The 27,072-nt window shown below is 51.1% G+C and overlaps 1 protein-coding gene across 5 annotated transcripts; it reads left to right on the forward strand.

Annotated features, from left to right (window-relative positions):
- The first annotated feature begins 2,440 nt into the window (after nucleotides 1-2,440).
- On the forward strand, nucleotides 2,441-27,072 carry GPN1 (GPN-loop GTPase 1). Of its 5 annotated transcripts, XM_082252019.1 has the most exons (14): nucleotides 2,441-2,578; nucleotides 2,895-2,988; nucleotides 8,782-8,821; nucleotides 9,350-9,416; nucleotides 9,595-9,632; nucleotides 14,060-14,138; nucleotides 16,869-16,963; nucleotides 18,308-18,353; nucleotides 21,504-21,650; nucleotides 21,741-21,823; nucleotides 25,647-25,686; nucleotides 25,780-25,870; nucleotides 26,041-26,139; nucleotides 26,787-27,072. In XM_082252019.1, the coding sequence occupies exons 1-14, from the start codon at nucleotides 2,471-2,473 to the stop codon at nucleotides 26,870-26,872; spliced, it is 1,113 nt and encodes a 370-aa protein (XP_082108145.1). In that variant the 5' UTR covers nucleotides 2,441-2,470; the 3' UTR covers nucleotides 26,873-27,072. The 5 variants fall into 5 exon arrangements, with proteins under 5 accessions (XP_082108145.1, XP_082108146.1, XP_082108148.1 ...); XM_082252020.1 differs by lacking the exon at nucleotides 2,895-2,988 and having other exon boundaries at nucleotides 2,509-2,578; XM_082252022.1 differs by lacking the exons at nucleotides 2,441-2,578; nucleotides 2,895-2,988 and adding an exon at nucleotides 3,511-3,546.

Here is a 27,072-nt window from a genome sequence, read left to right on the forward strand (position 1 = left end):
GGTTATGCTGGGAGTTGTAGTCCCTCTAGGGAGCAGTGACAGGATATGCTGGGAGTTGTAGTCCCTCTAGGGAGCAGTGACAGGCTATGCTGGGAGTTGTAGTCCCTCTAGGGAGCAGTGACAGGATATCCTGGGAATTGTAGTCCCTCTAGGAGCAGTGAAAGGCTATGCTGGGAGTTGTAGTCCCTCTAGGAAGCAGTGACAGGGTATGCTGGGAGATGTAGTCCCTCTAGGGAGCAGTGACAGGCTATGCTGGGAGTTGTAGTCCCTCTAGGGAGCAGTGACAGGGTATGCTGGGAGTTGTAGTCCCTCTAGGGAGCAGTGACAGGTTATGTTGGGAGTTGTAGTCCCTCTAGGGAGCAGTGACAGGATATGCTGGGAGTTGTAGTCCCTCTAGGGAACAGTGACAGGATATCCTGGGAATTGTAGTCCCTCTAGGAGCAGTGAAAGGCTATGCTGGGAGTTGTAGTCCCTCTAGGAAGCAGTGACAGGGTATGCTGGGAGATGTAGTCCCTCTAGGGAGCAGTGACAGGCTATGCTGGGAGTTGTAGTCCCTCTAGGGAGCAGTGACAGGGTATGCTGGGAGTTGTAGTCCCTCTAGGGAGCAGTGACAGGTTATGTTGGGAGTTGTAGTCCCTCTAGGGAGCAGTGACAGGATATGCTGGGAGTTGTAGTCCCTCTAGGGAACAGTGACAGGACATGCTAGAAGTTATAGTCCCTCTAGGAGCAGTGACAGGACATGCTAGGAGTTAACAGGATATTAACAGGACATACTAACAGGACATACTAGGAGTTATAGTTCCTCTAGGAGCAGTGACAGGACATGCTAGGAAGTATAGTCCCTCTAGGAGCAGTGACAGGATATGCTAGGAGTTGTAGTCCCTCTAGGAAGCAGTGACAGGACATGCTAGAAGTTATAGTCCCTCTAGCAGCAGTAGCAGGACATACTAGGAGTTATTGTCCCTCTAGGAGCAGTGACAGGATATGCTACGAATTATAGTATATCTAGGGAGCAGTTACAGGATATGCTGGGAGTTGTAGTCCCTTTAGGAGCAGTGACAGGACATGCTAGAAGTTATAGTCCCTCTAGGAGCAGTGACAGGATATGTTGGGAGTTGTAGTCCCTCTAGGAGGCAGTGGCAGGAGGTGCTGGGAGTTGTAGTCCCTCTAGGGGGCAGTGACAGGATATGTTAAGAGTTATATTTCCTAAAGAGGGCAGTGACTGGAGGTGCTGGAAGTTGTAATTCCTCTAGGGGGAAGTGACAGGATATGTTAGGAGTTGTAGTCCCTCTAGGAAACAATAAAAGGATATGTTGGGAGTTGTAGTCCCTCTAGGAGGCAGTGACAGGGGGTGCTGGGAGTTGTAGTCCCTCTATGTCGCAGTGACAGGATATGTTAGGAGTTGTAGTCCCTCTAGGGAGCAGTGACAGGATATGCTGGGAGTTGTAGTCCCTCTAGGGGGTCAGTGACATGTTATGTTGGGAGTTGTAGTCCCTCAAGGGAGCAGTGACAGGTTATGCTGGGAGTTGTAGTCCCTCTAGGGAGCAGTGACAGGATATGCTGGGAATTGTAGTCCCTCTAGGGAGCAGTGAAAGGCTATGCTGGGAGTTGTAGTCCCTCTAGGGAGCAGTGACAGGGTATGCTGAGAGATGTATTCCCTCTAGGGAGCAGTGACAGGGTATGCTGGGAGTTGTAGTCCCTCTAGGGAGCAGTGAAAGGCTATGCTGGGAGTTGTAGTCCCTCTAGGGAGCAGTGACAGGCTATGCTGGGAGTTGTAGTCCCTCTATGGAGCAGTGACAGGCTATGCTGGGAGTTGTAGTCCCTCTATGGAGCAGTGACAGGCTATGCTGGGAGTTGTAGTCCCTCTAGGGAGCAGTGACAGGATATTCTTGGAGTTGTAGTCCTTCTAGGGGGTCAGTGACAGGAAATGTTGGGAGTTGTAGTCCCTCTAGGGAGCAGTGACAGGGTATGCTGGGAGTTGTAGTCCCTCTAGGGAGCAGTGAAAGGCTATGCTGGGAGTTGTAGTCCCTCTAGGGAGCAGTGACAGGGTATGCTGGGAGTTGTAGTCCTTCTAGGGGGTCAGTGACAGGCTATGTTGGGAGTTGTAGTCCCTCTAGGAGGCAGTGACAGGGGGTGTTGGGGGTTGTAGTCCCTCTATGTCGCAGTGACAGGACATGCTGGGAGTTGTAGTCCCTCTAGGGGGTCAGTGAAATGCTATGTTGGGAGTTGTAGTCCCTCTGGGACCCCCGTGCCCCTCTATAATCGAGGATCCTATAAGGACCGCCCAGGCTCCCCTCCCTCTACCTATCACAGAGCGCAGAGCTCCGCCCAATGACCATGCCCGCCCCCAATGTACGGCCTATGTTGGTGCATGTGGGGCGGAGTCTCTTCTAGTGATCCTCCCATCTCTCCACCCTTGCTCTCATTTCTGTCCATTGCTAATAAAGCTGTGTGAAGGCGGAAGTGACATATGAGTTGGAGTAGTAAGATGGCGGAGGGTGGAGGAGAGAATGGCGATGCCCCGATATGTCTGATCGTACTGGGGATGGCGGGCTCCGGGAAGACCACCTTCACCCAGGTCAGTGTGTGGGGGATGGGGGCCCCCCCTCTTCTCTGTGGGGACAGGTTTTCTTCATACACATCTTCACCAGGGAGGACATGTGTCAGCTCTTTATATTTCCCGCCCCCATGTGACAGCTCTGAGCCAATCAGGGGAGAGTCACATGACCACCGTTCCCGGAAGTACAGGCTGTGCCCTCCTATTGGGTGTGCTGCTCCTTGATTGGTTCAGATTCCAGGACCGATCTGTAAACCCTTCGCCCACGGAATGGCGCGCTGTGATTGGCTAGGATGAGATGTGTATTCCTACAATGTCTTCTATTCTCCCCCTACAGAGACTGACCTCCTATCTACATGGGAAAGACTGCGCCCCCTACACCATCAACCTGGACCCCGCCGTCCACGAGATCCCCTTCCCCGCCAACATAGGTATGTACTACAATCCCCTCCCCCTACACCATCAACCTGGACCCCGCCAACATAGGTATGATGTACTACAATCCCCTCCCCCCCTACACCATCAACCTGGACCCCGCTGTCCATGAGATCCCCTTCCCCGCCAACATAGGTATGTACTACAATCCCCTCCCCCTACACCATCAACCTGGACCCCGCCAACATAGGTATGATGTACTACAATCCCCTCCCCCCCTACACCATCAACCTGGACCCCGCCGTCCACGAGATCCCCTTCCCCGCCAACATAGGTATGTACTACAATCCCCTCCCCCCTACACCATCAACCTGGACCCCGCCAACATAGGTATGATGTACTACAATCCCCTCCCCCCCTACACCATCAACCTGGACCCCGCTGTCCATGAGATCCCCTTCCCCGCCAACATAGGTATGTACTACAATCCCCTCCCCCTACACCATCAACCTGGACCCCACCAACATAGGTATGATGTACTACAATCCCCTCCCCCCCCTACACCATCAACCTGGACCCCGCTGTCCATGAGATCCCCTTCCCCGCCAACATAGGTATGTACTACAATCCCCTCCCCTTACACCATCAACCTGGACCCCGCCAACATAGGTATGATGTACTACAATCCCCTCCCCCCCCCCCTACACCATCAACCTGGACCCCGCCGTCCACGAGATCCCCTTCCCCGCCAACATAGGTATGTACTACAATCCCCTCCCCCATCAACCTGGACCCCGCCGTCCACGAGATCCCCCTTCCCCGCCAACATAGGTATGTACTACAATCCCCTCCCCCATCAACCTGGACCCCGCCGTCCACGAGATCCCCTTCCCCGCCAACATAGGTATGTACTACAATCCCCTCCCCCCCACACCATCAACCTGGACCCCGCCGTCCACAAGATCCCCTTCCCGCCAACATAGGTATGTACTACAATCCCCTCCCCCATCAACCTGGACCCCGCCGTCCACGAGATCCCCTTCCCCGCCAACATAGGTATGTACTACAATCCCCTCCCCCATCAACCTGGACCCCGCCGTCCACGAGATCCCCTTCCCCGCCAACATAGGTATGTACTACAATCCCCTCCCCCCCACACCATCAACCTGGACCCCGCCGTCCACGAGATCCCCTTCCCCGCCAACATAGGTATGTACTACAATCCCCTCCCCCATCAACCTGGACCCCGCCGTCCACGAGATCCCCTTCCCCGCCAACATAGGTATGTACTACAATCCCCTCCCCCCCACACCATCAACCTGGACCCCGCCGTCCACGAGATCCCCTTCCCCGCCAACATAGGTATGTACTACAATCCCCTCCCCCCACACCATCAACCTGGACCCCGCCGTCCACGAGATCCCCTTCCCCGCCAACATAGGTATGTACTACAATCCCCTCCCCCATCAACCTGGACCCCGCCGTCCACGAGATCCCCCTTCCCCGCCAACATAGGTATGTACTACAATCCCCTCCCCCATCAACCTGGACCCCGCCGTCCACGAGATCCCCTTCCCCGCCAACATAGGTATGTACTACAATCCCCTCCCCCATCAACCTGGACCCCACCGTCCACGAGATCCCCTTCCCCGCCAACATAGGTATGTACTACAATCCCCTCCCCCCACACCATCAACCTGGACCCCGCCGTCCACGAGATCCCCTTCCCCGCCAACATAGGTATGTACTACAATCCCCTCCCCCCAACACCATCAACCTGGACCCCGCCGTCCACGAGATCCCCTTCCCCGCCAACATAGGTATGTACTACAATCCCCTCCCCCATCAACCTGGACCCCGCCGTCCACGAGATCCCCTTCCCCGCCAACATAGGTATGTACTACAATCCCCTCCCCCATCAACCTGGACCCCGCCGTCCACGAGATCCCCTTCCCCGCCAACATAGGTATGTACTACAATCCCCTCCCCCATCAACCTGGACCCCGCCGTCCACGAGATCCCCTTCCCCGCCAACATAGGTATGTACTACAATCCCCTCCCCCATCAACCTGGACCCCGCCGTCCACGAGATCCCCTTCCCCGCCAACATAGGTATGTACTACAATCCCCTCCCCCCCTACACCATCAACCTGGACCCCGCCGTCCACGAGATCCCCTTCCCCGCCAACATAGGTATGTACTACAATCCCCTCCCCCATCAACCTGGACCCCGCCGTCCACGAGATCCCCTTCCCCGCCAACATAGGTATGTAATACAATCCCCTCCCCCCCACACCATCAACCTGGACCCCGCCGTCCACGAGATCCCCTTCCCCGCCAACATAGGTATGTACTACAATCCCCTCCCCCCTACACCATCAACCTGGACCCCGCCGTCCACGAGATCCCCTTCCCCGCCAACATAGGTATGTACTACAATCCCCTCCCCCCAACACCATCAACCTGGACCCCGCCGTCCACGAGATCCCCTTCCCCGCCAACATAGGTATGTACTACAATCCCCTCCCCCATCAACCTGGACCCCGCCGTCCACGAGATCCCCCTTCCCCGCCAACATAGGTATGTACTACAATCCCCTCCCCCATCAACCTGGACCCCGCCGTCCACGAGATCCCCTTCCCCGCCAACATAGGTATGTACTACAATCCCCTCCCCCCCTACACCATCAACCTGGACCCCGCCGTCCACGAGATCCCCTTCCCCGCCAACATAGGTATGTACTACAATCCCCTCCCCCATCAACCTGGACCCCGCCGTCCACGAGATCCCCTTCCCCGCCAACATAGGTATGTAATACAATCCCCTCCCCCCCACACCATCAACCTGGACCCCGCCGTCCACGAGATCCCCTTCCCCGCCAACATAGGTATGTACTACAATCCCCTCCCCCCTACACCATCAACCTGGACCCCGCCGTCCACGAGATCCCCTTCCCCGCCAACATAGGTATGTACTACAATCCCCTCCCCCCAACACCATCAACCTGGACCCCGCCGTCCACGAGATCCCCTTCCCCGCCAACATAGGTATGTACTACAATCCCCTCCCCCATCAACCTGGACCCCGCCGTCCACGAGATCCCCCTTCCCCGCCAACATAGGTATGTAATACAATCCCCTCCCCCCTACACCATCAACCTGGACCCCGCCGTCCACGAGATCCCCTTCCCCGCCAACATAGGTATGTACTACAATCCCCTCCCCCATCAACCTGGACCCCGCCGTCCACGAGATCCCCTTCCCCGCCAACATAGGTATGTACTACAATCCCCTCCCCCCCTACACCATCAACCTGGACCCCGCCGTCCACGAGATCCCCTTCCCCGCCAACATAGGTATGTACTACAATCCCCTCCCCCATCAACCTGGACCCCGCCGTCCACGAGATCCCCTTCCCCGCCAACATAGGTATGTAATACAATCCCCTCCCCCCCACACCATCAACCTGGACCCCGCCGTCCACGAGATCCCCTTCCCCGCCAACATAGGTATGTACTACAATCCCCTCCCCCCTACACCATCAACCTGGACCCCGCCGTCCACGAGATCCCCTTCCCCGCCAACATAGGTATGTACTACAATCCCCTCCCCCCAACACCATCAACCTGGACCCCGCCGTCCACGAGATCCCCTTCCCCGCCAACATAGGTATGTACTACAATCCCCTCCCCCATCAACCTGGACCCCGCCGTCCACGAGATCCCCCTTCCCCGCCAACATAGGTATGTACTACAATCCCCTCCCCCATCAACCTGGACCCCGCCGTCCACGAGATCCCCTTCCCCGCCAACATAGGTATGTACTACAATCCCCTCCCCCCCTACACCATCAACCTGGACCCCGCCGTCCACGAGATCCCCTTCCCCGCCAACATAGGTATGTACTACAATCCCCTCCCCCATCAACCTGGACCCCGCCGTCCACGAGATCCCCTTCCCCGCCAACATAGGTATGTAATACAATCCCCTCCCCCCCACACCATCAACCTGGACCCCGCCGTCCACGAGATCCCCTTCCCCGCCAACATAGGTATGTACTACAATCCCCTCCCCCCTACACCATCAACCTGGACCCCGCCGTCCACGAGATCCCCTTCCCCGCCAACATAGGTATGTACTACAATCCCCTCCCCCCAACACCATCAACCTGGACCCCGCCGTCCACGAGATCCCCTTCCCCGCCAACATAGGTATGTACTACAATCCCCTCCCCCATCAACCTGGACCCCGCCGTCCACGAGATCCCCCTTCCCCGCCAACATAGGTATGTAATACAATCCCCTCCCCCCTACACCATCAACCTGGACCCCGCCGTCCACGAGATCCCCTTCCCCGCCAACATAGGTATGTACTACAATCCCCTCCCCCTACACCAGGGGTGGGGAACCTTTTTTCTGCCAAGGGCCATTTGGGTATTTATAAAACCATTCGGGGGCCGTACAAAATTATCACCTTAAAAATGAGCCTGTTATATTTGGTCAAACATTTAATTATCTCACCCCTAATGTGATGGCTGCAACTGCTTCTCTTTGGTGAGGTGTGTGATGTTAGCTGGTATTGGTGATGTTGCTACTCGCAACTGGTTTTCCTGGAGTCTGGTCAGTCGACTTTGTGGTGGTAAGTTTTGAAAAGAACTGCTGGCTGGTACTGCTGGTTCAGGCTGGTACTGCTGTGGGTTTTGCTGATTCAGGCTGGTACTGTGCTGTAGGTACTGCTGGTTGGTACTACTGGCTTGTACTGCTGGCTGGCACTGTGCTGTAGGTACTGCTGGCTGGTACTGTTGTGGGTACTGCTGACTCTGGCTGGTACTGCTGTGAGTACTGCTGGTGGGAAAAGCTGGCTAGGAGAAGTGTAGTGTGCAGCAGCGCCGCGCTGGAGGAAGAGGCGATGTTTCCTGTATTGGTCACAGGCGGAGTGCATTTGATATCACTCCGCCTGTGACTCACTCAGACTGTCAGAACGGAGCCTGAACTATACAGGAAGCATCGGCTCCGTTCTGACAGATCAGCTGGGAGACACAGACTCAGCTTCTCGGGGGGCCGGACCAAATGACTTTGAGAGCCGCATACGGCCCCCGGGACGTAGGTTCCCCACCCCTGCCCTACACCATCAACCTGGACCCCGCCGTCCATGAGATCCCTTTCCCTCCAACATAGGTATGTACTACAATCCCCTCCCCCTACACCATCAACCTGGATGCCGCCATCCACGAAATTCCCCTGTCCCCGCCAACACAGGTATGTACTACAATCCCCTCCCCCCCCTACACTATCAACCTGGACCCCCGCCGTCCACGAGATCCCCTTCCCCGCCAACATAGGTATGTACTACAATCCCCTACACCATCAACCTGGACCCTGCCGTCCACGAGATCCCCTTCCGTGCCAACAAAGATATGTACTACAATCCCCTCCCCCTACACCATCAACCTGGACTCCGCCTCCCACAAGATCCCCTTCCCTCCAACATAGGCATGTACTACAATCCCCTCCCCCACCCCATACACCATCAACCTGGACCCCGCTGTCCACGAGATCCCCTTCCCCGCTAAAATAGGTATGTACTACAATCCCCCCCCCCCCCTACCCATCAACCTGGACTCCGCCGTCCACGAGATCCCCTTCCCCGCCAACATAGGTATGTACTACAATCCCCTCCTCCTACCCATCAACCTGGACCCCACCATCAACGAGATCCCCTTCCCCGCCAACATAGATATGTACTATAATCCCCTTCCCCACCTAGTATGTAGTAAATCCCCTATAGATGATTGTAGTTTCTCTGGACTCCCAGTAGGGGGCGATGTGATGATCTGTTTGTCTCTCTGCAGATATTCGGGACACTGTGAACTACAAGGAGGTGATGAAGCAGTATCCTTCCCGCAGAGATCAGAGATACCCTGTTGTCTATGGGGACATGGAGGGGGGGCGTTGTCTATGGGGAGACGGAGGGGGTTGTCTATGGGGAGACGGAGGGGGTTGTCTATGGGGACACGGGGGGGGGGTTGTCTATGGGGACACGGGGGGGGGGGTTGTCTATGGGGACACGGGGGGGGGGGGGGGTTGTCTATGGGGACACAAAGGGGAGGGGGGGTTGTCTATGGGGACACAAAGGGGAGGGGGGGTTGTCTATGGGGACACGGGGGGGGGGGGGGTTGTCTATGGGGACACAAAGGGGAGGGGGGTTGTCTATGGGGACACGGAGGGGGGGTTGTCTATGGGGACACAAAGGGGAGGGGGGTTGTCTATGGGGACATGGTGGGGGGGGGTTGTCTATGGGGGGGTTGTTTATGGGGACATGGAAGGGGAGGTTCTATGGGGACACAGGCACAGAGAGGGAGTCCCCGTTTTATGATTTGCTTGGTCAGTGTTTGGTGGTTTCCTGAGCTCCCTCCACAGATACGGATTGGGCCCTAATGGTGGGATTGTCACGGCCCTCAACCTCTTTGCAACGCGTTTCGATCAGGTGAGTGTCCCCTCCCCCACCTTGGCTCTTCTTTCCTTTTATAAGCTGCGTTGTCTCCTTTCCTCCAGGGCCCCTTAGCAGTCACCTATGTTCATGTTTTCTTCTTCCTCCTTGGAGTAACATTTCTTCAATGTGATTGGTTTCCTGGAGTCACATGGTAACAGTGATCTTGTTCCAGGTGGTGAAGTTCATCGAGAAGAGGCAGAAGAACTGTCGGTGAGTTTTCATGGCGCCGGCTCTCAGCTATGACATCTAGGTAATGGATGTTTACCCAACACCAGAGGTCCTCATTGCACGGGACACAATTGGTTAGAAATATCCGTCCAGCAGAACATTTCTACAAGGTCCACCACTGCTACTGGTGTGCTGGGGCTCCTGCTTCTCTTCAATACAGGGGCTGGTATCTGAGGCAGGGGGACTGGTCGGGGGCTGGTATCTGAGGCAGGTGGACTGGTCGGGGGCCGGTATCTGAGGCAGGGGGACTGGTCGGGGGCCGGTATCTGAGGCAGGGGGACTGGTCGGGGGCCGGTATCTGAGGCAGGTGGACTGGTCGGGGGCCGGTATCTGAGGCAGGGGGACTGGTCGGGGGCCGGTATCTGAGGCGGGGGGCTGGTCTGAGGCAGGGGGATTGGTCGGGGGCCGGTATCTGAGGTAGGCGGACTGGTCGTGGGCTGGTATCTGAGGCAGGCGGACTGGTCGTGGGCGGGTATCTGAGGCAAAGGGACTGGTTAGGGGCAGGTATCTGAGGCAGGGGGATTGGTCGGGGGCCGGTATCTGAGGTAGGCGGACTGGTCGTGGGCTGGTATCTGAGGCAGGCGGACTGGTCGTGGGCGGGTATCTGAGGCAAAGGGACTGGTTAGGGGCAGGTATCTGAGGCAGGGGGATTGGTCGGGGGCCGGTATCTGAGGTAGGCGGACTGGTCGTTGGCTGGTATCTGAGGCAGGCGGACTGGTCGGGGGCGGGTATCTGAGGCAGGGGGACTGGTCGGGGGCGGGTATCTGAGGCAGGCGGACTGGTCGGGGGCGGGTCTCTGAGGCAGGCGGACTGGTCGGGGGCCGGTCTCTGAGGCAGGCGGACTGGTCGGGGTCGGTCTCTGAGGCAGGCGGACTGGTCGGGGGCCGGTCTCTGAGGCAGGGGGGCTGGTCAGGGGTGGGTATCTGAGGCAGGCGGACTGGTCGGGGCAGGTATCTGAGACGGGGGCTGGTCAGGGGTGGGTATCTGAGGCAGGCGGACTGGTCGGGGGCAGGTATCTGAGACGGTGGGTATCTGAGGCAGGCGGACTGGTCGGGGGCCGGTCTCTGAGGCAGGGGGGCTGGTCAGGGGTGGGTATCTGAGGCAGGCGGACTGGTCGGGGGCCGGTCTCTGAGGCAGGCGGACTGGTCGGGGGCCGGTCTCTGAGGCAGGCGGACTGGTCGGGGGCCGGTCTCTGAGGCAGGTGGACTGGTCGGGGGCCGGTCTCTGAGGCAGGCGGACTGGTCGGGGGCCGGTCTCTGAGGCAGGTGGACTGGTCAGGGGTGGGTATTGTTGTGCGTTTTGGTATAAAATTTGACTATTTTTAATTTATTACTAAAAGGCGGTGTCTGAACTATCAATAGAATTATGACGCAGTGCCTCCAGCCGATTACGGCAAATAATTTAATATCTAAGAAAAAAAACCCAATTAATTTTGTTCAGACACTCATAGTATACCACGCAATTTTCCCAAGTTCTTTTTTTTATATCAGTTAATTTCTTTTTAAAAGCATATACCAATCTTAGTGAAGCAGTCTACAGTAGGGAATATATATATAAGAATATTTATTCGCAAGACATATTTTCACCATAAATGATCATACTTGAGTGACACAAAGAGATAACCTTACATAAAATACCAACTTAAAACGATAAATGCAATGTGATATTTAGCTAAACGATGAAGTAAAATAAAACAAGATTATGTTTTTCCCAGGTGTAGTATGAACCATACATTAATATTCTATATAATCAGACCACAATAGTCTGCGAATCACATGGCCGAAAGTCATTCCACTGCAGATGAAGTGAGAATAAGCCATGCAAAACGGAAGACGTAAAATTGCAAATAATGCGCTTAATCTGATATTAAAAAATGTTATAAAAACAAAAATCATCTCTTTAGAGAAAAATCTACATATGGTTTATACGGCTGGGATTGTACTTTCGTTACCCTTTAAATAGGAAATGTAAAACATTTAAGGAAGTACATAAACAATATTGAATAATAATCAAATAACAGCAAGGCATAATTACCATATTTAAAATGGCCGCTTAGCTTAGAATAGTAGTTACCAGGTTCCTTTAAGATGGCTGCATTTCCAAGATGGTGGCCAATTAGGGAGGAGCTTCTTTTGGCGTCCCTCAAAGGTTCAGATACAGGGTGGACCAAGATGGCGTCTGTGTAGATGAGTCTATGCATGGCTGTTAGTAATGTGTATGTTGTAAGTGTGATGTGTCTTGTGTCTTGTGTGTGTCTGTTGTGTTGTGTTGTGTTCTCTTATTACATCTCTGGTTTCTTTTTATTTTGTGTTGAACAAAAGGGCAGTAAAAATTATCATAAGCCAAACCCAGTGGGAGGAACATTATTCCTATTGGTTGGAACATCTTATTCATTAACTGGTGATGTCATAGGGTGACACCTCTTGGTTAACCAGTATATTAAAATTAATTAAAAATTTCTCCATTTAAGACTATTATAAAAAAAACATAAAATGTAATCATGCTCTCATCTATGACGTCCATTTAATCCACCAGGTATCTGAATAAAGATTAATCTTGGTAACACTATTCTAATATTTAATATATCTTATGTAATATATATATTGGACTTTACTTTTTAACCCAAGACTTCAATTAGTAGCAGTAAGAATTGTATAGATACATATACAGTTATATATATTGATACACAACAGCTTGTATATGTAACTTTTTCTATACATGGTTTGTTTCCAATTAGAGTATTATCCATTTAAGGGATTACTATGTTAACAACAGTACATTTATGATTTGGACTGGATGATAAAATATGGGTGAAATTTCTGACCATTTGACACTACTATATGATAGAATATAATGTACTTCTCAGTAGGAGGTTGTCATAACATCATAGTTCCATAACACCTTTTGTATATGATGGGGCAGAGATATCAATTTATGATTTTCTGAAATTCATTTTGAGATTTGCAGTTCTCATCAATCTAAGTGACAATGTTTATGTGACTCCGTGTAGATTTCAACAACTTTATCCCCCTGTTTGTGTTTAGGTAAATAAATGACAGATTCTCGTCTTTGTCCAGACAGTTTTGTTTGTCTTCTCAGGGTGGAAACAATAGTTTACTTGCATGGTGTATGGTTGAACACAGGTGTTATCCTGAAATTGAGTTTCGCCCATTGTGTGAGTCATGGCCTGAACATAAAGTTTTACGACCTCTCTGGTTTTTCGTGTTTCAAGACCAGGGGAAGGATGTCTTATGTAAACCTTTTCCCCCAAAGGCCGATCCACCTGTGATAAGCGATTTATTTATCTGTCTTTCTGAGTATTGTATTTAAAAGTTTGTCAAACACATTTTCCTTTTGGGGCAGATGACACAGCTTCTCATCTCAAAGTTCAGGCAAACAAAACCATGTCAAACAATGGACGCAATGTGTGTTTCAAACTGAAAGAGTTTTGACTCAATATGTAGCAAGGTCAATGGAGGCCTCAAAGTTCACAATTCTTGACCTGTAATAATAAAAATGTATTTCTATTTTGCACTGAAAGTTTAACAGTATCTGAGGCAGGGGGGCTGGTCGGGGGCAGGTATCTGAGACGGTGGGTATCTGAGGCAGGCGGACTGGTCGGGGGCCGGTCTCTGAGGCAGGGGGGGCTGGTCAGGGGTGGGTATCTGAGGCAGGCGGACTGGTCGGGGGCAGGTAGGTATCTGAGACGGGGGCTGGTCAGGGGTGGGTATCTGAGGCAGGCAGACTGGTCGGGGGCCGGTCTCTGAGGCAGGGGGGCTGGTCAGGGGTGGGTATCTGAGGCAGGCGGACTGGTCGGGGGCAGGTATCTGAGACGGGGGCTGGTCAGGGGTGGGTATCTGAGGCAGGCGGACTGGTCGGGGGCCGGTCTCTGAGGCAGGGGGGTTGGTCAGGGGTGGGTATCTGAGGCAGGCAGACTGGTCGGGGGCAGGTATCTGAGACGGGGGCTGGTCAGGGGTGGGTATCTGAGGCAGGCGGACTGGTTGAGGGGGTGAAATACTTTTTCCATCGTTGAAATTAATTTAGGCTGCTAGATGGGCTCCTCTCCAGGGTTGAATAACGTCCACCATCACCTGACCTTCTCCCTGAGTATCCATGGTGGCAGAGACACGCCCCCTGGGGGCTCCTGGTCAGTAGGTGTAACACTGAAGACCACTGGAGGAGAGAGAGGACCCGGGATGTCATGTGACCCAATGCAAAAGATGCTTTAAGATTTGTGGAGGGAAAGGGGGCTGCCCAGCCTGGTTTTAGACCTTTCTTATTGGCTCCCGTTTGCTGGCATTCAGAATGTGATAATGATTAGCTCCTCCCATGTGCCCGCCCCAGCGGAGCTGCTGCCATTTCCTGATCTCATTGTCCCACCAATAGACTGTCTTCTCTCCATCCTGTAGGTATGTTGTGATCGACACCCCGGGGCAGATCGAAGTCTTCACATGGTCGGCCTCTGGAGCCATCATTACAGAAGCCTTGGTGAGTTCCCCGGTGGGGCCCCTCCCATTGTGGTAAGGTGACCACTGGGCCTCTGTGCTACTCTATGCAATGCAGACAATGTAAATGTATAAAACATGTGTTCAGGATTAGCACATGTAGGACCTATTAGAGGCCAATCCATGAAGTTCTTTCAAAAAAGTGACGTGTCCAGATAAAAACTGTATCCTAAAGGGGCTAACGTTCTGAGCAAGTGTAATGAGAGTGAAGGGGAGCCAAGTTTAAAGAGGAAGTAAACCCCCCCCCCCCCTCCTCTGTAACTTGTACCTATAGGTGATCCTATTATAAGCCTTACCTATAGGTGCTGTATAGATCTCCTAAACTTGCACCCTTTAGGAGATATTTAAATTGCATACAGCCGATGACATCACTGACGAATGCGCTCTGAAGAAATAGCAACCCCGTGCCGTTCCTTCAGAGCCCTGTGTTGTGAACTGGGGTTCCCATGTGTCATTGTGGCTGCAGCCAATCAGACGGCCGGAGGAGGCGAACCCAGAAAGAAGACGGGTGAACATGTCCGCTGTCTCATCGGTGAGCGGCGCCGCTGGAAGGGCTTCCTTCTAAGGGAAGTAGAGTATTTTATAATGAGCTAGTATGTGATCCGTGCTAGCTCATCATCATGCCTTTGTCCTACAGGGTTTTATTATTATTATTATTATTATTATATATATATATATATATATTATAATATATTTTATTTATTAGGAGGTTTACAATCTCTTTAGATAGGATGAATAGCAATTGGGCATACAGTGATTGGATGGGAAGAGTGGGGAGGTTGGTTTGAATGGCTGATAATACAATACAGGAGGATCACAATAGGTATAAAGACTAAATGAGGTATACGTGATATATGCAAATATAAAAAAAACAGAAGGATAAAAGAACACGGGTAAATGAGAATAAATAAAATCACACGCACTAATTAATGTATGGGTAAAAACAGAAGGATTATCTTACAGGTACTCTTGTGGAGGGATCTGGGGGTCTAAAAGACCCCAAACCCCTCCTCTGTACTTAAAGCTTTCAAAACGCCAAGTTTGGCTGTTTTGAACGCTGTCATTTTTTTTGAATCTGGCGCCGAGTACCCGGAAGCGATGTCATGACATCACTTCCGGGTTTTTGCATGGGGACCCGATCAGAGCCGAATGCGGCTTTGATTAGGTCTTCTCTTCAGCAGCCGTGAAGGCGGGACGGGAGACCCGGGCGAGCGACGGGAGGAGGACGTCTCGCTCCCGCTCCTTGTAATGACAACTGAGCGGCTTCTCAGCCGCATCGGTTGTCATTACAAGACAGCCAACCGTCAGCTATGGACGCCGGTACCGGGGTGATGCCTCTAGCTGCAGGAATCACTCCGGTACAGCACTTTCCCTAAATATCGGTCACCTCAGGGGCTGATTCCAATATATTGGGGAAAGTGCAGATCGGCCCTCGATATATTTTGCCGATAATCAGTCGATCTCTAATATGTATATATTGTGTGTGTGTGTGTGTATATGTGTGTGTATATATATATATATACACCAAATATATATATATATATATTGTATATGTGTGTGTGTGTGTGTATATATAATATATATACACACACACTCACACACAGTATCTCACAAAAGTGAGTACACCCCTCACATTTCTGGAAATATTTTATTCTATCTTTTCATGTGACAACACTGAAGAGATGACACTTTGCTACAATGTAAAGTAGTGAGTGTACAGCTTGTATAACAGTGTAAATTTACTGTCCCCTCAAAATAACTCAACACACAGCCATTAATGTGTAAACCACTGGCAACAAAAGTGAGTACACCCCTAAGTGAAAATGTCCAAATTGGGCCCAATGTGTCAATATTTTTTGTGGCCGCCATTATTTTCCAGTACTGCCTTAACCCTCTTGGGCATGGAGATCACCAGAGCTTCACAGGTTGCCACTGGAGTCCTCTTCCACTCCTCCATGACGACATCACAGAGCTGGTGGATGTTAGAGACCTTGCGCTCCTCCACCTTCTGTTTGAGGATGCCCCACAGATGCTCAATAGGGTTTAGGTCTGGAGACATGCTTGGCCAGTCCATCACCTTTACCCTCAGCTTCTATAGCCCAATTTGGACATTTTGACTTAGGGGTGTACTCACTTTTGTTGCCAGCGGTTTAGACATTAATGGCTGTGTGTTGAGTTATTTTGAGGGGACAGTAAATTTACACTGTTATACAAGCTGTACACTCACTACTTTACATTGTAGCAAAGTGTCATTTCTTCAGTGTTGTCACATGAAAAGATAGAATAAACACGCCATCCTTGACGCTGCATTCCACGCTGCCCTCCATCCTCTTCACCCGGAACAACATGGAACGAGCCGGCATCTCTTCCTGTCACACCGCGGCTGTTGCAGTTTTGGATCAGCATGACTTACACATTTATTCCACCGGGATACTAACTTCTACAGATGAGCCTTATTTTTACCACCTCCTTGTGAGTTCTCCATTGTCTTTACTGTTATCCCTTACTAAATAAATCTTACACTTAGAGGTGCTTTTCTGTCTCCCTATTACTATATGCAATGCAGTCAGGGGAGGGAGAGCCGGAGGTCAGATTGAACGGGCCCCTGGCATGGACCATCGTCTGCAATGAGCAGATCACTGGGAATCCTCCTGATCCAGGTCAGGTGATCTGATTCTGCTTTGTTATTGGTCAATGTTGTTTTCTTCCCCAGGCCTCCTCCTTCCCCTCTGTGGTGGTGTATGTGATGGATACCTCGCGCAGCGTAAACCCCGTCACCTTCATGTCCAACATGCTGTACGCCTGCAGGTGAGTGTAATGATGGTGGCGCTGTCATGGTAACACAAGATGGCAGTGCGGAGGGAGGGGGGGGTACACGTTGTGATGGCGGTGCGGAGGAAAGGGGGGGTTACATGCTGGGATGACGGTGCGAAGGGAAGGGGGCATACACGCTGGGATGGCGGGGAGAGGGGGGGGTACACGCTGGGATGGCGGGGAGAGGGGGGGTACACGCTGGGATGGTGGTATGGAGGGAAGGGGGGTGCACGCTGTGATGGTGGTGCAGAGAGAATGGGTGCACGCTGTGATGGCGGGAAGGAAGGGGTACAAGCTGTGATGGCGGTGCAGAGGGAAGTGGTGCACGCTGTGATGGCAGCGGAAAGGAGGGTGCAAGCTGGGATGGTGGAGCGAAAGGGGGTACATGCAGTGATGGCTGTGCGGAGGGAAGGAGGGTTGCACGCTGTGATAACGGTGCGGAGGGAGGGGGAGTACACGCTGTGATGGCGGTGCGGAGGGAAGAAGGGTTGCACGCTGTGATGGCGGTACGGAGGGAGGGGGGAGTACACACTGTGATGGCGGTGTGGAGGGAAGGTGAGTACAAGCTGGGATGGTGGTGCGGAGGGAAGGTGGGTACAAGCTGGGATGGCGGCTGCGGAGGGAAGGTGGGTACAAGCTGGGATGGCGGTGCGGAGGGAAGTGGGGGGGGCACACTGATAACGAGGCAGAGGGAGGGGTGGGTACACGCTGGAATGGCGGTGTGGAGGGAGGGTGGGTACACGCTGTGATGGCGGTGCAGAGGTAATTGGGGTACACGCTGTGATGGCGGTGCAGAGGTAATTGGGGTACACGCTGTGATGGCGGTGTGGAGGGAAGGGGGGGTACACGCTGTGATTGCGGTGCGGAGGGAATTGGGGTAAATGCCGTGATGGTGTTGCGGAGGGAAGGGGGTACACGCTGTGATGGCGTTGCGGAGGGAAGTGGGGTACACGCTGTGATGGCGTTGCAGAGAGAAGGGGGGGTGCATGCTGGGATGGCGTTGCAGAGAGAAGGGGGGGTGCATGCTGGGATGGCGTTGCAGAGGGAAGGGGGGGGATGCATGCTGTGATAGCGTTGCAGAGGGAAGGGGGGTGCACGCTGTGATAGTGGTGCAGAGGAAAGGGGGGGTGCACGCTGTGATGGCGGTGCGAAGGGGAGGGGGGTACACGCGGTACGGAGGGAAAGGGGGGTGCACACTGTGATGGCGTTGCAAAGGGAAGTGGGGTACACGCTTTGATGGCAGTGTGGAGGGAAGGGGGTACACGCTGTAATTGGAGCAGGGGGGTGCGCTTGTCTGATATCGCCCGTTTATTTCTGATACGTTTTCTTCTCTTCCAGCATCATGTATAAGACCAAACTGCCATTCATAGTTGTCATGAACAAGGTGAGTAATACATGTGAGGTCCCATAGACAGGAAGTCTGTACTCGTATTGTCCCCTTGTACAGTGTGTAGTCCGCAGTGAACTGTGATTGTGAGATGGAGGAATCCAAGGATGGGGGCTCCTGAGTGTTGTATCTGGTGGGGCGGTTGGGCATCAAGCAGTACAATGCGGGGTCCTCAGGATGGTCTCCTATGAATTTATCATGTCTGTACTACATGAATCCCATCCCCCCACCACCAGACATGATAAATACATAGGAGCCCATCCTGAGGACCTTCCATTGTACTACATGAATCCCATCCCCACCACCAATGGATGGTCCTCAGGTTGGGTTCCTATGTATCATGTCTCGTGGTGGGGATGGGATTCAGGCAGTACAATGGAGGGTCCTCAGGTTGGGTTCCTATGTATTTATCATGCCTGGTGGTGGGAATGGGATTCATGTAGTACAACTGTGGGTCCTCAGGATGGGCTCCTATGTATTTATTATGTATGGTGGTGGGGATGGGATTCAGGCAGAACAATATGAGGTCCCTAGGATGGGCTCCTATGTATTATGTATGGTGGTGGGGATGGGATTCAGGCAGTACAATAAGAGGTCCCCAGGATGGGCTCCTATGTATTATGTATGGTGGTGGGTAGGGATGCACCGAAATGAAAATTCTGGGCCGAAACCGAAACCGAAAATGCAGGATGCCCTTGGCCGAAAACCGAAACCGAAACCGAAAATGACTTTTTCCCCCAAATAATTTTAAATTAGATAGAAGAGGGGCATACGCCAAAAACAGGCAGCGACGTACACCTGTCACTGCCACCCTGTCACTGTAATGTACTGTGATGGGTTGGCAAGAGGTTAATTTAATTACCAATGGTATTTGTATTATGCAGCATGAGGGGGTTAATGTATTGTCACTGATGCATTAGTGACCGACCAGTGGCAGTTAATTAACCCTGGCTGCACTGATACTGGTTGCACTAATGCAGTACAAAAGGGGTTAATTTTTTTTTTTTTATGCAAGATTTATTTTTATGTTCCTATAGAACACAGAATTGCATAAACTTAAATGAAACATTGTGTATACATACAAAGTAAAAAAGTAAATTTGCTGCTTCAGGGTAATTAACCTTCAAATAAAGTACATGTCTTAAAAACTGACATTATTTCAAACATTAGAATAAACTTCATTACAAACAGCAAAGTAATTGAACTGTTTGGAATAATTTGGTGTTTGTTACTGCCATTTCTGCACTGCTTCTTTTCAGTTCAAAGACAGGGAGCTTTTGGCAGATACTGGTCAAGATAGCCCAAGAGTTTTAACAACGTTTCACTGGTTGTCATTGGACGCTTTGCTAGAGAAAAAAAAAAAAGGATGGCTCAGATTTCATTCATGAGGCTTGGAATGTAGCTGCTTGCTGTTCTGCATATTTCCCGCCCACATCCCCCTCTCTGTCCTGCACATAGGCCGAGATAGGAGAGTGGGCGGCCCCGGGCAGACAGAAAAACTGGGGTGGGAGGGGGAGGAGGATGAGCTGCATGTCTTTCTCCTCTCCTGTCCGTGTCTGGGAGGGGTGAGTACTGCTCGCTGCTGGGCTGTGTGATAGACGAGGGGTCACAGACGCTGCGCTCTGCTGCAGCCACAGCTTCTAATTGAACAGACTGATTCTCCTATCCTACAGACGGGAGAATCAGGGACTTTTCAAACCTGCGCTGCGGCCATTAATTTCGGCATTTTAACCCATTTTCGGCCGAAATGAGATAGGCCCATTTTCGGCCGAAAATTTCGGTGGCCGAAATTTCGGTGCATCCCTAGTGGTGGGGATGGGATTCAGGCAGTACAATAGGAGGTCCCCAGGATGGGCTCCTATGTATTTATTATGTATGGTGGTGGGGATGGGATTCAGGCAGTACAATAAGAGGTCCCCAGGATGGGCTCCTATGTATTTATCTATCATGTCTTGTTGTGGGGATGGGATTCAGGTAGTACAATGGATGGTCCTCAGGATGGGCTCCTATGTATTTATCATGTATGGTGGTGGGGATGGGATTCAGGCAGTACAATATGAGGTCCCCAGGATGGGCTCCTATGTATTTATCATGTCTTGTAGTGGGGATGGGATTCAGGTAGTACAATGGATGGTCCTCAGGATGGGCTCCTATGTATTTATCATGGTTTGTTGTGGGGATGGGATTCAGGTAGTACAATGGATGGTCCTCAGGATGGGCTCCTATGTATTTATCGCCTCTGGTGGTGGGGATGAAATTAATTTAGTGCAATGCGGAGTCCCCAGGATGGGCTTCTGTGTATGTATCCTTTCTGGTGGTGGGGATGGGATTCATGTAGTACAATAGAGGGTCCTCAGCATGGGCTCTGATGTATTTATCATGTCTGGTGGTGGGAATGAGATTCATGAAGTGCAATGTGGGGTCCCCAGGATGGGCTCCTATGTATTTATCATGTCTTGTTGTGGGGATGGGATTCAGGTAGTACAATGGATGGTCCTCAGGATGGGCTCCTATGTATTTATCATGTATGGTGGTGGGGATGGGATTCAGGCAGTACAATATGAGGTCCCCAGGATGGGCTCCTATGTATTTATCATGTCTTGTAGTGGGGATGGGATTCAGGTAGTACAATGGATGGTCCTCAGGATGGGCTCCTATGTATTTATCATGGTTTGTTGTGGGGATGGGATTCAGGTAGTACAATGGATGGTCCTCAGGATGGGCTCCTATGTATTTATCATGTCTTGTAGTGGGGATGGGATTCAGGTAGTACAATGGATGGTCCTCAGGATGGGCTCCTATGTATTTATCATGGTTTGTTGTGGGGATGGGATTCAGGTAGTACAATGGATGGTCCTCAGGATGGGCTCCTATGTATTTATCGCCTCTGGTGGTGGGGATGAAATTAATTTAGTGCAATGCGGAGTCCCCAGGATGGGCTTCTGTGTATGTATCCTTTCTGGTGGTGGGAATGGGATTCATGTAGTACAATAGAGGGTCCTCAGCATGGGCTCTGATGTATTTATCATGTCTGGTGGTGGGAATGAGATTCATGAAGTGCAATGTGGGGTCCCCAGGATGGGCTCCAAAGTATTGGTCTCTTTTGGTGGGGATGGGACTCAGGCAGTAATAACATACCTTTTGTAGACAGACATAATCGATCACAGCTTTGCACTGGAGTGGATGCAGGACTTTGAGACGTTCCAGGACGCTCTGAATCAGGAGACCTCCTATGTCAGTAACTTTACCCGATCCATGAGCCTGGTCCTGGATGAGTTCTACAACGCACTGCGGGTAACGTGCTTGCTGTATGCGCTGTTGGTTGTTTGTGTGAGCAGTCACACACAGTCCTGACACTCCGTCTACATTCTTGACTCTCATTAGGTGGTTGGCGTGTCAGCAATGACTGGAGCCGGGATGGATGAATTTTTCGTCAAGCTTTCAGAGGCAGTGGAAGAATATGAGAAGTGAGTGATAAGAGGCGGTCAGTACATGGCAGCCAAGCTTAGCAAAGAACCCTCTGGGTATGTAATGGGTCTCTTCCTCATTGTCTACATACAAGACCCAATAAGCTTTTAATTAAGGTTTTTATAAACCAATTCTACAAGGAATTGTAGGTATATCTAGCCAAAATAATTGTTTTCTTCTTTCCTGTTGATGGACAAAGGAAGCTCTAAACCTTTGGGTTATCCTGCCGCCTGCAGGAGGATACAGAAACTTGAAAATAGAAATATTGTTGACTAGTCCAGGATAACCTCTCCTACTCCCAGCATGCTTGATCCACCTGATTTAGCAGATCTACATTTGGCCTTCTCAAGTCTCCTGGATCAAGGTGTCATTGCCCCTAGTTCTGTAGCAGAATTGATTTTCAGAGGTTTTACTCCAACCTGTTTACTGTTCCTAAATCCAGAGGGGGCCTCTACCCCATCTTGTATTTCAAAGCTCTAAGGCAGTCTTTCTCTACCTTATTACCCTAAAGCAGGGGTCTCCAGACTTTACATAGGGCCATTTTACTGTCCTTCAGACCTTAAGGGGGCTGGACGAAGGCCAGTGGGAATAGAAAATGTCCTGGTGTCCAGTGGGAGTAAACAATGCCCTGCCTTTGGTGTCAGTGGGAGGCCTAGTGCCAGATTGTTGGGTGTCAGTGGGAGGACTAGTGCCCCGTTGTTGGGTGACAGTGGGAGGACTAGTGCCCCGTTGTTGGGTGACAGTGGGAGGACTAGTGCTCCATTGTTGGGCGTCAGTGAGAGGAATTTTGCCCTTTTGATGGTGTCAATGAGAAGAATAGTACCCCATTGTTGGGGTCAGTGGATGGACTAATGCCCCAAGGGCCGGATAAAGGCAAGCAAAGGGCTGCAGTTTGGAGGCCACTGCCCTAAAGCAGTGGTCCTCAACTCCGGTCCTCAGGGCCTACTAACAGACCAGATTTTAGGTATTACCTTGGGGAGATGCAGACTAGAGTACTGCAATCACTGAGCAGCAAATGATATCACCTGGGATGTATTTCAGTTATCTTGCAAACCTGGCCTGTTAGTGAGGACCAGGGTTGAGGACCACTGCCCTAAAGGAACCCTTGGAATAATTTTAAGGTCTCCAGGAACCCCTCTTAAGATGAGTCTATTGGTGGTCATTGGGAAGATGCCCATTACAGTCGTGGTGATCAATGGGAAGAATTCCACTACCACCCCAACTTACGGTGGTAATGTCACCATTGCAGTTATGCCATGTGATGTTGGACCTAGAACTATTCAAGCACCAGATGGGCGGTGAGGTATCCACAACTCAAGAAACCCCCAACCACTTCTGAAGGAATGGAATCCTGGTTCAGAATGGCTGCTCTAAGCTATTCTATATGGAATCCACCAAATTTGTCTGGCTTTTGAGGCTATTAAGCATGCTTACGTTCATGTCCCCAGCTTTCCTTCAAATCTGATTCCTACCCCTTTGCTTTTGGTCCCCTTCACTACCAGTGTGTGGCCCTGCCCTTCGGCATCTCATCTGCCCTTTTGGTTATTCACAAAGCTGCTGGCACCAGTATTGGCCTTGCTGTGTTCCAATGACATCTCCAATGTTGGAGGTTCAGATGACCTCATGTTGAGGGAACAGTCAGCATGGGTTCTATCAGGCAATGCATCTTTGACTGTCCAGACGCTACAACTGTTCAGATGAATCTGGTACCGACTCATGATCTGCAGTATCTAGTTCTAGACACGGCTTAGGTCAGAGTGTTCCTTTTACAGGAGAAACTTTAGACCCTCTGGTCTGATATGAGAACATCTCGTTGCAGTAATTGACTTACTCTCTGCTTTTGCATGAGGATCCTGGTTCTGGTGGTGGTCTCTTTTGAGGCAGATCCATTTGCCCAGTTTCAGTCCAGACTCCTACAACGCAACCTTCTGTTATGGTGGAACAAGTCCATCTGGCCTTTAGACTGGCTGAGTTGTTGCTAAAGGACCAGGTTTTCCTTGGCTTGGTGGCTCAGGAGTGGACCACTGGAGTCTAAGTCCTTCCTTCCCATCTTTTGCATAAAAATCCTGGGTCTGATAATGACCTCTTTTGAGGGCAGGTCCATTTGCCCAGTTTCACTCTAGACCTCTACAACGCAGCTGTCTGTCATAGTGGGAAAAGTCCACCTGGCCTTTGGACAGGCTTAAGTGTTTGTTGCTGAGGGCAAGGTTTTCCTTGGCTTGGTGGCTCAAGAGTCAATTTTGGAGTCAAAGGCCTTCCTTCCCATCTTTTGAGGGCACGCTGTTGGCGACTTGGTTGTCAGAGGAGCCCCAATGCATCTTTCGTATCCCGATCAGCATTCTGGTTCTTTGGCTTGCTCTACTGCATTGGATCATCCTACTGATCTGGTTTCAGTCAGACAATGTTTTGGTGGTGCATACCTCGATCAGAGAAGAACGAAGTCTTGCTAAGGCACCTTCTCTCCGGAGCAGAACGTTTCAGCCTTGTCAGTAATGGACATTCCAGATATAGACAGTTGGCAGATATCATCAGCTGGCAGTGCATGGTCAGGGTAGTGACCCCCCTTCACCCAAAGGTATTCATCGACCGATGTCAAAGGTGTAGGACACTGGGTGTAGTCTTTTTGGCCTCCAGGTTCAATAACCAACTTGACAGGTTAGTCTATAGCTTTTTCTTCGTCTGCTTTGCAGGATTGAGATAGTAGGGCATTCTGGTGATCCTCATAGCTTCAGACTGGCCCAGGTGGATGTGATACTCCCACTTTGCTAAAATCCTCTTGGGTGCTGCCAGATCATCTGCATCTCCTGTCTCCAGGACTTATCTACCATCTTGCTTCATGATCTTTGGTTTTATTGGTATGGCTGATGGAGAGAAGACATATATCTCTGAATCTGTGATTCCTATGATGCTAAAAGTTGGAGAAGGCTGCTTCCTGCAAGGTCTATCACTAGGCAATAGAGAGCTTGTTTCACTTGGTGTAACTCTCTGGAGTTTCCACTCCGTGGGACAAAGCCTACAGCTGGGTCTGGAAAAGCATTTGGCTCTTGGCCCTGTCCGAGGCCAGGTTTCTGCTCTTTCCATTCTGTTTCAAAGGCCGTATGCCTCTCACTGTGTGATTAAGACCTGTTGTGAATATTTCAACAACCTGTTCACACTCTGTCCAGCCCGTGAAGGTGTACACAAACATGTCCACATACGTTACCAACTAGAAGGGTCTGAGAGTGACAGGTTTCCTTGGAAACAGACGGGAAACAAAGGAAAGGAGAGCTTGAGGGCAGCTTATGTAGCCAGCATACAGTGGTCTGCTTCCCTGATGGTAGAGACTCTGTCCACTCCTGGCTGGCTCGCCAAAATGTTGTGGATATTTCTGGTCGACATACTGAAAAGCAAACCAAGTATACAATTGCATGAGAATAGAAAAACTAGCAGAACCTGGAGTCTCTCCTTTTCAATGTATCTGTTCTATCATTCATTAGCGCAATTTATTTTATACCAGAGATAAGTTATGGGGTGAGATGTTTTTAGAAAATAAAATATAAGAAGGTCATAATCTGCAGCTATCTAGGTGGCCTGGATAGATAATCATGCAAGCTAATGGTCTCAAGAATCAGGTTCCTAAGAACGCATTGCACTAGATCTTGGTGCTTCGTAGGCTTTTTGTCTTGAGACATCTCTTTCCCAGGTTTGCAAAGCCAGTTTCCAATCCTACTGTAGGTGGCAGTATAACCCAACAGTCTGATCTCCTGTGTCTCCCAATGATCTACAAGAAATTTTCCACCGTCCACCATTCTGCTGTAACCTTAATTGTCTGTTCGTTCACAGAGAGTATCGGCCAGAGTACGAACGTCTGCGTAGAGCTGCGGTATGTTAATCTTTTGTGTGGCCCTATAGATGAGGAGGGCCCTGTGGGTACGATTTTACGTATGATATCCTGATCTGTGTTTTCTATTATCAGGAGGAAGAGAAGAGGAAGGAACAGGAGGAACAGCTGAACAGGCTCCATAGAGATATGGGCTCAGTCGATCTGGACCCCGCGCCTTCCACAGGTAATAAACAGTGGTGGGAGGACGCTTTTATGTAGAGTGATATGTGAACATCTGGTGGCGGCGCCACCTTGACAGGTCTGCTTTGTGAAGCGCTAGTTGTGATTGGGTGTGGGGGGGGAGGTAGAAGGTTGTCTTGTAGAATTCTCCCATCATACACCCTTTGTTTGTAGAGGAGTTAATCGAAGGTCCATCAGATCTCATCCTGACCCGCGGGAATATGGAAGAGGAGGAGCCAGAGGACAGCGACACAGACGACATCGACCACTCTGGTGAGACTTTTTTTTACTTAAATGGGACTTGTGTGTGTGACGCAGCATAGGGGGGGCTCAGTAAGGATATGTGAGATTTTTGATAATACAGGATTGCTCGGGTTCAACTCCTCTCCAGTCCCTTCCTCTTTTGGCAATAAAGGCACCTCCTCCAACTCCTGCCCCGCCTTTGGGAATTTAGGTGCTTTCTTTGGCCACCCCCACATTTTTGGAAACTTGGGGACCTCCTCCCTCTTTCCCTTTGGTGATATAGGCCCACCACTCCTTTGGGAATTTAGGCACCTCCTCCCTCTTTGGGAAATATACGACCCCCCTCCTTCAACCCCCTTCCCACCTTTTGGGGAATTTGGGCACCTCCTCTCTATTTAGGAGCCTCCTTTCTCCTATGGGAATTTAGGCTCCTCCTCTCTTTGGGAATCTAGGTGCCTTTTTCCCCTTAGGCAATATAGGCACCTCCTCTCTCTTCAGGAATCGTGCTTCCTTTGGGAATTTAGGCACCTCCTTTCAGTCCTGGCCCCTCTTCCTTTCCCCCCAAGATTGGGAAACGAGGTGCCTCCTTCAACCCCCCCACCCCTTCCCTTTTGGAATTTAGGCAACTTCAAGTCCCGCTCCTATAATCTTCCATATTCTCTCCCCTCCCCCTGTAGTGGCTGAGGCCCGGCTCGAGGAACCGGCTTTCCAGAATTTTCTGCAGCAGACGAAGAGCAAGTATCGGGAGAAGATAGAGAAGTGATGGTGGTTCGGTGTAATCAGTGAGGAGCCCTAATCAGAGGCCACATCGCCCCCCTCTGGATCCGGCGTATGAAAGATGAAGCCGAGGCCGGTTATGAGCCTCTGTGTCTTGCGCTATTTTTGCGTTGCTGCCGCCGATGTGTGATTGGTCAGCCTGAGGTCTGACAGCGATGATGGGATGCCGCTTTTATTTGCTGCATA

Source organism: Pelophylax lessonae, assembly GCF_965119305.1.
Source record: "Pelophylax lessonae genome assembly, chromosome: 3".
NCBI lineage: Eukaryota > Metazoa > Chordata > Amphibia > Anura > Ranidae > Pelophylax > Pelophylax lessonae.